An 11,914-nucleotide genomic window follows, 5' to 3' on the forward strand; every position below is an offset into this window, starting at 1 on the left:
AATTCATCCAGAAATGTGTAAAAAGTAAAAAAAAAAATACTCACCTTGTCCCGGCAGACGGAGTTCAGCAGCGGCCGGCCGGCAGTTCTCCTGAACTGCTGTGAGTAGTATTCAGCAGCCGGGGATTTAAAATCCCCGCCTGCTGAATGAGCTGCCTCTGATTGGTCACAGCCCTCACCAATCAGAGGCAGCTCTCACTCACCCATTCATGAATTCATAAATGGGTGAGTGAGTGCTGCCTCTGATTGGCTCAGCGCAGGGACCAATCAGGGGCAGCTCTCAGCTGTCATTCAGCATGGGCTTCACATACATGCAATTTCTAGCATTGTTACAATGCGAGAAAATCACGCTATTTTGTAGCCCGTGTGAAAGAGGCCTTAATCTCGCACCATACTTCTGCTATTGCCCAGGATTAAAGCCCACGACCAAGTGCCGTATATGTTCCTTGGGTTGAAGAGTACCTGCACTTTAACTTTGGAGTGGTACGGCTCTATCATCCGTTTGCGGCTCGTTTTGATAGATGTCCTAATATTGCGGTATATAAGAGCCATATGGGCTTATGTCGGGCCGTCTTCAGCTACCGGAAGGAGCTGAGAATGGCCGATGGAACAGGAACTCTTTAATCATAATTTTATAGAAATTTCCTGATTTTTTTTTAATATTCTATCACAATCTATATTTTTTTAAAAAGGCTAAAATCCTGCATTTTTCAAACTGACTACAGAACCTAATACTAATCTGTCACTTCCTGGTCTGTAGGGAAATGTTTGCAGCAGTCATCTCACTAACATCACAGCCAAGATTAGGCTGGAGGCACTCGACCAGATTTGAATTGCAGAATCCATGATCATTACCCGCGCGGACAATACGTGGTATTCTGCATCCATTCAAAGAATAGTACATTCTCATGTCGGCTGATGGACAGCGATTGCGGTTTCCGCGTGCGGAAACAAAATAGCAACATATTCTATTTTTGTGCGGATTCCGCACAGACGGCTTCCATTGAATTCAGTGGAAGCCATTCGACCCGCAGTCCATCTGCAATTGACATTGCGTATAGGTTGCGGGTACCCTCGTCTAGCGATGAAGCAGGAAAAAATTTAGAGAAAAACCTGTAGTGGTCATGACTGACAGCGAGCTGCAGCAGTCATCTGCAATACAGAAGAAATCAGGTATGCAGGGTTGCCGGCTGTGCTCAGAGACGGATTCCGCTGCGGACTCTCGCATGTGGAATCCGACCCAATCATGTGCAGCCGACCTTACACTGCAAGGTAAACACCTATATGTATATAACACAGGATTACACAAGTCAACGCGTCCCCTTCTGTCAATTGTGGGAACGGCTGTAAAGCATATCTCTAAGGGCTCCTGCCCACTTGCTTTTTTCTTGCGCGTTTTTTTTACGCGACATCACTGCGTTTGTTTCATGCGATTGTCAATGCATTTTTAACATTAGAAAGTCCCATTGACAATCCCGTGAGAAAAACGCAGCGATATGGCGTGAAAAAAACCCGCAAAAAAAATGCAAGTGTGCAGGAGCCCTAAATGCTATTAAATGTAGCTCTTGAAAGATGTCAGTCCCCATAGACATGTATAGACAGCAAAATAAAAAATTCTACAATCACAAAATAAAAACAGAATAGAAAAATGGAAAATGTTCTCTATAAGGTTTTATTAATAAATTCTTTTATTGGTGACCTAGTCCCTTTAACACAAAGTGTGACTTTAAATGCAACATTATTCCAGCTGTGTATGTGGTTCATTTTACAGAACTTTTATTGACTCTAAGCTGTAACTATTAGAGCTCATATCCACATGCGTTTTTTCACCGTGTATGACGCATACATTGCACGGCCGCGTGATACGCGGTAAATTGAGTCAGTGCAAGTCAATGGACTTTTATTGATCCATGCACATATGCATGTAGACACTGCATGTTGATACGCAGCATACTCTATTTCTCGGCGTACTGCGCAGAGTGACACCCGCCGCATTATACAGATACGGCTGTGGATATGAGGCCTTAGTTGTAGAAGGCTCTTTCAGATACATGAGACACCATATAACGTAGGTCAATGAAAACATACAGTATAAGAGCCTTACCCAAAGCAGAAAGTATTGCGGCAGCCCAGAACATCTCTCCCATTAATGCTGGTATAAAAAGTAATCCTCCCATTCGCTTGCCATAAACCTGCTGGAAAGGGTCTAGCATGGTTACATATCCCTTTGATCGCATGGGCTTAGCAAAGAACAGTCCGCCTAGAGAAAAATGCATAGTATATTTTTATTTATTGGACAAGTTGGTCTAAGAGGTACCGGCTAGCTGCAGCTATGGTGTACTAGCTAATGGGATCAATAACAACTCAAGTGCAATACCCTAAGCTATTAATCTAATGTAAAATCTCTGCACCGATATGTACTATAATTATGCCTACATCTCCACAGTCATTTACAAACAAGACATGTAAGAATGCTTATACTGGCCTGCTGAGCATGCTGTTTGTCAGGATAACAGAATTACTTACCTATAAATGCTATAAAATGACCGAGCCTAATGGGAAACTACAGTTTATTGACTGGTAAAAGGCTGAAGGCAGCACATCTCTAATAAGATGTATGAAGGGACAAAGTCAGTACTGACTGTTGTGCACTTGAACATAACATCATGACCATATGACTCAATATCTATTGCCAAGCATTGTTAGTTCTTTTAGTTTAAGGGGTGCCTCTGAAATAGCTGTTGGATTACAATTACAATTACACATACTGCAAACTCTTTGCGAGCCCAAAATTAATAAAAAATACTTCCTGACCCCGTAATGATGGTTAGACAGATCCCTGGACCGATATTCTAGGTCACTAGTGTCAGCATATATTCATAGACAGAATATTCAGTTGTCCAGCAATGTCTAAAAGTTAATTAGATTCATTTCCAGTATTCAACACTGCTAACTGGAAGAGTGTATTCAACAATTTAATGGTCTTTACGGTATAGTTTGTGAGCTCAAAATGTGATGTTGGCCATAAATTGAACAAACTGTTAATCCATTGTGGTTTTGGCCTTCAATACATATATAATGTTTATATCTTCAGTAAAATGTTAAATTTAAGCTGATATCCCCTGGTTAATAAGTATTATATACTAGATAAGACTATAACAAATTAATACCATTTTATTGCCCATGCTAATGTATTACACTGAACTCATAATGTAACTTAAATACTTTTTGAATTAGATTTTTGTGGACAAAGAAGATGCTGAAAACATACATTTTCTCATGGCAGCTTTTAGGATGCTCCTTATGCAGCTTGCGTTTTAAGGCTGTCATAGGGTTATTCACTTATGGAAAAATCCAGTATTCAGAGACAATGTTAAAGGTGAAGAGACAGTAGTAGCATCAAAGTCTAGCATTACATGAATGATGAAGCGCTGTAAGCCCATAGATGAGTCATTGAAATATTATGTATCTTGATGTTTTGCGCAATAATTATTTACCCAGTATAAAAATGTGTATCATGGATATTCCCTCCCTGGTTTGAATGCAAGATAAGCAGATTTTTAAATTCATTTTCATCATAATGTTCTCCTAATAGGAATACCATTGCATTATCTTTGATATGTCCTGACATAAAACAGCACACTGCATTCAAGGCCTGAAACGTTATTTAAATGCAGCATCTCAGTAGAACATTGATTAGATATGTCTACTTATTGAATTAGCCGTGCATTAACCTCTACATCTCCCTGATATTTGTATTCCTCAACCCTTATTTGATTTGTGGATAACGATAGTTAGTTTTGACTGAAACAAATATCAATACATGTAACTCAATTTTGACTTACCTACAATAAGACTGAGTGAGTAGCCAATGGGTGCCTGAGCCCATGCCAGTCCATACCCTGAGACATACACTGCTTCTGCTGTCCCATTGATGTATCCACCACCAACCCATGTCGCTAATGAATTGCATTAATATTAAAAAACGGAGAAATGATTAGACTACGTTTGAAAATGACATAGAAATAAGAAGTATATATATATATATATATATATATATATATATATATATATATATATATATATACATACACCAATGGTGGTGGTAGGAGAACACATGGTAGTTTTAATTATAATCTTTAGAATTTTACTGTAAATATACTTATTCAATCAAGTTGGTTTAACCCACACATGTGCCTTGGAAATTCGGAAGCAAGTTAAATGAGTCACTATACAGGATATTTGTATAAGGGCACATATTTTAGTGCTTCAGTTAATGTTTAGTTGCAAAGTGACAGTATAACTAGTGTCTATTTAACATTACACAAATCTAGTGGAGTCCTGGCAGAAAAAACATAATTAACATAAATTATGCCACAGCAGATAATGTAGTAATGTATAAAAGGAAGATGGAAGGTAATTAAAAAATACAGAGGAATACAGTAAATTCACAGCCCAGGTAATGCAGCCACAGATAATAGAGGAGTCAGCAAAAGAGAAGAATGAATCTTTAAATGCACTCTTCTTCTGTGACTCTTTGCCCAATTTGCTGTGGATTTCGACCTCACTGCATCATCTTTACCATTTCCATTCAACAACATGACAGGTAGTAAAATCCGTAATCTGTACGTTTATACACCTTATGTGCACCTTCAGTTTGCCAAGTAGTAGGTGATCAATAAAAATGTGCTGTATTTAATTAAAGTAGGCTCTCTATAATGCTCATATATCAAGCATAAAGCAAGACAGTGCTTCCTTACCTGTAGTAGTAAAAGCTCCAACAAGTAGTCCTATATCTCTTCCACCCACAATAATTCCTTCCCGGGGATCTCCATCACCACGTGAGTTTTTAGTTCTCCAGGCAGCCCAGATGCCCACAAACAAGATAGCCAAATAGAAAAGAATTATAGCCACCAGCCCCTCGAGGTGGAAAGCCATCTTCTAGTGCAAAGTCTGACTATTTCATGAATGTCTCTATATGGCTACAGCACTCTTCTTCCCTGTTCATGGGAGCTGTGAATGAGAGAGAGCACACAAATAACCAACTTCACATTCCTCCAGATACACTACCTCTATGTTGAATAATAACCATCTAAGAAGTCACAGGAAAATATCAACAAGTCAGTCACCTGTAAATAGCTGCTCCTTTCTGTCTGCACCGAGCTCCTGCCATCATCAATCACTCCTACCTAACTCACAATGCTATGCATTTCTCTGTATCATTCCACCATAAAAGGCAAGAAATCGTATTTTACTTCGACTGCCTGTATTACTAGATCATAACTGCCAGGAAATATTATTGCAACTTTGTGATTTGTGTTATGTATCTCACATTCACCTAGACTGTTTTATAGATATTAATCTATAAACAGAAACTTGATTTACCTCCCTAATGTTTAACAATATTAGTCATAATAATACTAATATATGATACATATATAATACATACAAAATGTATCAATAATAATAGTCATAATAGTAATGCTAATATACAATACGTACGCAATACATACATAAACATCAAACAAATATTGACAACAGCATCTGCTAACAATGAACCAAGAGCATAGAAAGGACCCTGCCCCTTACAGCTCCTCAAAGGATGCAAGGCTTACAATCTGTTAATAAAGTTACACTGATTGTTGTCACAATGTCTTTTTTAATTATTAAACTAGTCAAGTTCACTATTGGCAGCACTATATAAATATGCCAGGATCAGTCAGAACAATAAACTGTTTTAATTTCTCATTCTCACCACTTTGCTATCAAAGTTGAAGTATATTTAAAGGAGCAAATAACCCATTACAGAGTGCATTGATATTGGCAATGTAGAATACTCACATTATGTATAGGTCAACAAACATTTGTTCAAAGGACTCTCATCATTCGGCAGCAACCTCTAACTCACAGTATATGCCCACTCCCTGCTCTGCTGCTGGCTGCACACACCCTGCTTCATAAGCAGCACAATCCCCCCGCTGCTTCTACGCTCCACAATTCACTTCTCATTGAAGTAAAAAGAAAATCCACCCCCTGAGAGCTGCAGTCTGCTTTCCTCTGTCAAATCATACTGTCAAAAACACAGGGAAAATGTATTCTTTTTGCTCCTGAAGGTGGAGGATGTGCATCATATTCAGTATAAAAATGCAGAGACTGATGTAATTTCCATCAAACTATTGTGGATATGGATACATTGTTACAATGGATCTGTCCTAGGTCCTGATCGTAACTTAAACATTGGAAGCTACTTAATCCAAACAAGTAGTCACTTGAGGAAAGGGGCAACCTTTAGAGTGTTTAGTCATATGACTAACGCTCTAGATAGAGGTGTAGTTCATGCCACCCCATTACATAGCATAATGGTGCTACAGTATGTGTAAAAAGCTCTTTCAAAAATTGGTTCACATTTATAGAAGTAAAGTGTTACTCTTACCTGTAGAGTGCTTGAAACACTTGGCTCTCCAGTACAGGCAATTGCAGTCCTACTGATCTTCTCCACTTCTGCAAATGTCTGCTTTTGCTTTCTACATAGACATTGATAGTAGACACGATTATAACCGTAATAAGTATTTTATTAGGTATGCCTCCAATAAACTGGACTCAACGGAGAACTTCTTGGCTTTATTAAAAGAAAATTCTTATAAAGCTAGAAGGTTGTTCGTCATAGATCAGTTTTCAGACGTCACAGAGCGCTATATGGCTTTGGAGAGGAATAAATTAACAATTATTGGCAAAGAGTTATGGGAGAAAGGGACGTATATAGGAAAGGGACAGTGTGAAAAAATAGTGCAGTGCTAAAAATAGTGATGGGCATAATCGGAAGTTTAAAATAACCAGGGAACACTTTAAGAAGACCACGTCCATTCCTGTATGACTTTTAATGAATCTTCTGGGCATGACGCACTGCAGAATACTTCTCCACCTCTTCTATTTCACTGATTGATGGAGTGAGATCTCTTCCTGCACTTTTCAGGCTCAGCTGCCAAATAGAGTTCAAAGATTGATTAACAAAACAGGTCACCACATTTGTACACCCTATTCTTGTTAATATAATACAAAAAATCAAATGTAGTGAAGTAGGTTACAGAAAAAACAATTGTATCAAAAACTGATTTCCAACTACTGTAAGTTGTTGTTCACTTTTTAGCATATTTCAAGTGAGTTATGTGAGCCGCTTATCTTTAAACCTACAATAATCACCCTATTTTGTCCCAAAAACTGTTTAGTGGGACCACTAGCTTGTAATTATGATTGTACTATATGATATCCTTAGGGTGCTTAACACCTACACTAGGGATTCAGCTTTTCTGCTCTGTTTGCAGAGCAGAAAAAGGGAAATCCCTGGGGCCGAATGGCTCTGTCTCTAGACAGAACTGAACAGCAGCGGGCAGACCCCATTGACTATAATGGGATCCATCCGCTTTTCGCCCAGCTGCTCGGCTTTTGGACGGAAGAAAAGCATGGAATGCGGCGCTTTTTCTTCTGGAATTTTCAGCTGAATCTGTGACAGAACCTACGACCAGAGGCAGATGTGAAACCACCCTTAACCCCTTAGTGATGAAGCCTGTTTGTGCCTTAGTGATGGAGTCAAATTTTGGAAATCTGACATGTGTCACTTAACATAGAATAACTCCATAAAGGTTTTGCATATCCAAGTGATTCTGATATAGTTTTTTCGCCACATATTGTACTTTGTTTAGGTGGTAAAAAAAAACCGATAGAATTTGTGTATATTTATTATAAGCGCCAAAATTGGGAAAAATGTGAAAAAATTATAATTTTTTCACATTTTCAATTGCAATATCTCAAATTTGTGCAAACATGCTGTACACATTTTCAATAAGATATATATTTCCATCTGTTTACCTTATTCTGGAAGCACATTTGAAAAGCTTTCATTTTTTTTTAACCATTTAAGAGACGTAAACATTTAACATTGATTATCAACATTTTGAGAAACACTTTGCTTTCTTGCACCAAGCCAAGATTGCAAAGACTCATAAATGATTGCAAAGACTCAGAATGATGAATACCCCCACAAATGACCCCATTTTAAAAACTAAACCCCTTAGTGTATTCCCTGAGGGGTGTCATGAATATTTTGACCTCATTGTTTTTTTTCAGGAGGTAATGCAATTTCGAGGCAAAAAAATAAAATTTCATATTTTTGCAAATACATCATTTTAAAGGCTGTTTTTTTTATAGTGCACATGAAAATGAGGATTTGCACCCCAGAATGGATAAGCCTGTTTGTTTTGTGTTCAGAAACATACCCATTGTGGCCCTAATATTATATCTGTATGCACAACAGGGCCCAAAATGAAAAGAGCAGCCGGTGGCTTTCAGAACAGAAATTTTGCTTGAAGGCGTTTTAGGCCCCATTGCCCACTTGTAGAGCCCTTGAGCAGCCAAAATGATAGAGAACCCCGACAAATGACCCAATTTTGAAAACTAGGCCCCTAAGCGAATTCATGTGGGGGTCTACTGCGTATTTTGACCCCACAGTTTTTGAATGAATCTAAGCACTGCAGAAGGAAAAAATTACGATTTTCATTTTTTGAAAATTGTATCATTTTAAAAACACTTTTCCTGGTACAGCACATATATGACTGAAGACTTGCACCCCAAAATGGATACCCCTGCTTGTCCTGTATTCAGAAACATACCCATTGTGGCTCCAATATTATGTCTCTATGCACAACGGGGCCCAAACCGAAAGTAACATCCTGTGCCTTTCAGAACAGACATTTTGCTTGAAGGTATTTCAGGCCCCATTGCCCACCTGTAGAGCCCTTGAGCGGCCACAACGATGGAGAACCCCCACAAATGACCCCATTTTGAAAACTATACCCCTTAACAATTTCATCTAGCAATTGTGTCATTTTAAAAACATTTTTTTTTGTACAGCATACATAGGAATGAAGACTTTCACCCCAAAATGGATACCCCTGTTTGTCCTCTGTTCAGAAACATACCCATTGTGGCCCCAATCTACTTATAGGACAAATGGCTTGGCCTATAATGGAGGGAACACCCATTGGTGAACACCTATTGGATTTCAGGGCACAACTGAATAAATTCCAGGCCCCATTGCTCACTTGTGCGGAAAAAAATTGATTCCCTAAAAATAATCCCCCTCTCCCCTTTTTGGCATTCTCTAAATCTAAGACAAAAGTAATAATGTAAACTGTGTGGTATGTGTGGTATGTCCGAAGACAGGGGTAATTACGGGGGCCTGGTTGGGATGGGCACATGGGGCAATAAAACCATATCCCTCCTCCTCCCATGCTTTTTTGGGGTTATTTCTTGACCTTAGTGGCAGGAATGGGGTGTGAAAAGTGGCACTTTGTGAGGCTTCGTAAGCTTTCTGAGCTGCGACGGTCTGACACAGAAGGCACCCAACAAGCTGCTCCTGGAGCTGCAGGAAGGTGAGCATTCCTGGGGTTTCTTGTAAATTACGCCGGGCTCACACGGCCATATGTAGTATTCGCTTGCGGAGGCCCACAGTGCATAACTGCGTACTGACACAGGCGGTCATGCATAAAACACCTTTTTTATTTGTATTTCCAAGGCGATGCCAAGGGTACCAGCTCGTACACAATGTAGTTACGTATGGGCTGCGGGTATATCTGAGACCATGGAGCACAATGGGCTGTATGTCGCGGATATCCGTGGTAAAATAGGACATTCTGCATTCGGTTTTCTCCGAGTGGATTACGTAATTCCAATGTGAGCAGAATTATGTAATCCAATGCATTTGATTGTTCCGTGTATTACCTTGGATCAAATGCATACGGAATCTGAAATTCCTATCTGGTCATGTGAGACCGACCAAAGGTAGATCGCTACTTTTTTATCATGTGACCGGGCACAGCTCATCAAGGCCACCAGTGACTGCTCCAGGCTCTCGGCTGCCTTTGGTAGCCAGGAGTAAGGAGATTTTAAATTTCCCGGGCATTCCCCGGCTCTCGCGCATGCGCCTAGCACTCTGCCGTCAGGCACATGCGCAGAAGCCGGGAAAGGTTTGTGGAGGAGGATCGCATCGGGGTTCAAATACAGAGCCCTCTGGTAAGAAGTTTCATCTCCTCTCACCAATCGCATCAGTGAGGTGAGATGCAACTTCATCTTTTTGTTTTTCCTTTACCTGTTAGCTATTATCCTATCGATAACAGCAATCACGTGACCAAGGACCGCTCACCATGGTCCCTCGTGAAATCTTCATGCTCTCGGCCACCTTTAGTAGGCAGGAGCAGGGAGATTTTACATTTCACAGAAGCCAGGGTAAGGTCCGCAGATAAAGATACCATTCTGGGACAAATCTTGGGACCTCAGTTATGTAATTTCATCTCCCTTTATGGATACGATCCATAAGGGCAGCTAAAACTTTAACTTTTTTTAACTTTTCCATTGGATACCGGCGATCACAAATCCAGAGACCGGTCACTGCAGTCCCCAGGGATATCTCCTGCCTCCCAGAGCTAGGATGTCTCTAATCTCCCAGGCGATCCAGGCTTCTGCACAGGATGTCATACGTCTGGCGTGCATGCTCAGAAGACCGGCATCAGGTCCTGGAGGACTAGATTGCCGCGGGACATCGCGGAGGACAGGGGTCAGTATGCTCAGGTGCCCTCATGGATCTGATCCATGAGGGCAGCTGAATCTTTAACTTTATTTAACTTTTTATTTACTTTATGCGATCAGTGTAATCAATTGGACAGCGCCAATCAAATTGCCAGGGGAGGGGCTCCCCATTGCTCCCCATGACTGCTCCATGTTGTCGGCTACCTCCGGGAACCGACAGCATGAAGCTGTTATGTCCACAACCCATGTGGCTTTAATTCTCAGGGAATGCATGTTTTTACGTCCCTGAGGATTAAAGCCCACTTAGCTAGAACGTAAAAGGCAATGGGGTCATCACTAAGGGGTTAAATGACTTGTTATGCCATAAAGCCTGATTTGTGGAGGGCTCTAGGACCCCCAATCATGCCCAGAACAGGCATGCCCACTTTTCAGTCTTGGCAAAGACGTGGCAACATATACTCATACGCTCACTTGGTTGCTTCCCTATTATCTCATACTGACTTTAATGAAAAGTAACTGCTTGGAAGGAAGAGGTTGATGCTTGAGATTCACAATTGTTTATCCCTATCTATATGTCATAAACATATATGAGAAAAACACTTTGCTAGTCTCTATTTGCCAGATACAGCCAACTAATCAATAAAAATGCCTGTGGAGGTGACAACACATTTATTTACAACCCACAGTGGTACCAAAGTTATGAATTAAGACCAGGAATCCTATAATGTACAGGGTGTTCCACTCAAATTGTCCAAATTTCAGCTAATTAGTATGGTAAAATTATGAGGAATGATGAATGATAAGTAGCACTGGTTGAGAGAAAAACTCAAAGCATTTTGTGATACGTTAATCAAACCTGTCTAGAATAATAAAATCAATAATAAAATTGTCCTTGTTGCCTCAGCATTTATTTTACCAGAGTAGTATAAGAAAAGAGAGTGTGCATTGTGATTGGTTGCTATGGGCAACAAAGACAGTTTTACTGCTAGATAGTTTTGATAAATGAGGCTTTTTGTCTCTTTATTTTTGTGTCAAGAGTTTTTAAAATTCTTTTTAACTATGCAGCGCCAAAGTGGCATGAAGCAATGCTGAAACAAAATCAATAATTTTAGTGCAAAGAAGTTACCACCGAGTATACAGAGATGTTATTACAGACTTTTTTGCCACTGGAAGTGTTCTAAAACAGTCTGTGGGAACTCGTTGAAGTGTTTCCAATTAGAAAGTGGTAGAAATTCCAGTTGTGTTTCAGAGAAGTCAGAGGAAATCAGTTTGTGAAGCATCAACACAATTCAATGTGCCATCAATGACAGAGCACCGTGTACTGCATAAGTGGC

The 11,914-nt window shown here is 39.9% G+C and overlaps 1 protein-coding gene across 2 annotated transcripts in view; it reads right to left on the reverse strand.

Moving 5' to 3' along the window:
* The window catches only part of SLC5A7 (solute carrier family 5 member 7), a 44,794-nt gene extending 38,288 nt beyond the window's left edge, over nucleotides 1–6,506 (reverse strand). Inside the window, exons 1-4 of one of the 2 annotated variants that reach the window (XM_066592599.1) lie at nucleotides 6,433–6,506; nucleotides 4,760–5,012; nucleotides 3,845–3,958; nucleotides 2,104–2,259 (exon numbers count right to left, since the gene is read on the reverse strand). In XM_066592599.1, the coding sequence (XP_066448696.1) occupies nucleotides 2,104–2,259; nucleotides 3,845–3,958; nucleotides 4,760–4,937 (448 nt within the window). In that variant the 5' untranslated portion in view covers nucleotides 4,938–5,012; nucleotides 6,433–6,506. Of the gene's footprint in view, nucleotides 1–2,103; nucleotides 2,260–3,844; nucleotides 3,959–4,759; nucleotides 5,013–5,840; nucleotides 5,863–6,432 lie in introns of those variants that run through there. The other variant, XM_066592608.1, reaches the window with a different exon arrangement.
* Nucleotides 6,507–11,914: the final 5,408 nt, after the last annotated feature.

This window comes from Eleutherodactylus coqui, chromosome 1, assembly GCF_035609145.1.
Source record: "Eleutherodactylus coqui strain aEleCoq1 chromosome 1, aEleCoq1.hap1, whole genome shotgun sequence".
Classification (NCBI taxonomy): domain Eukaryota; kingdom Metazoa; phylum Chordata; class Amphibia; order Anura; family Eleutherodactylidae; genus Eleutherodactylus; species Eleutherodactylus coqui.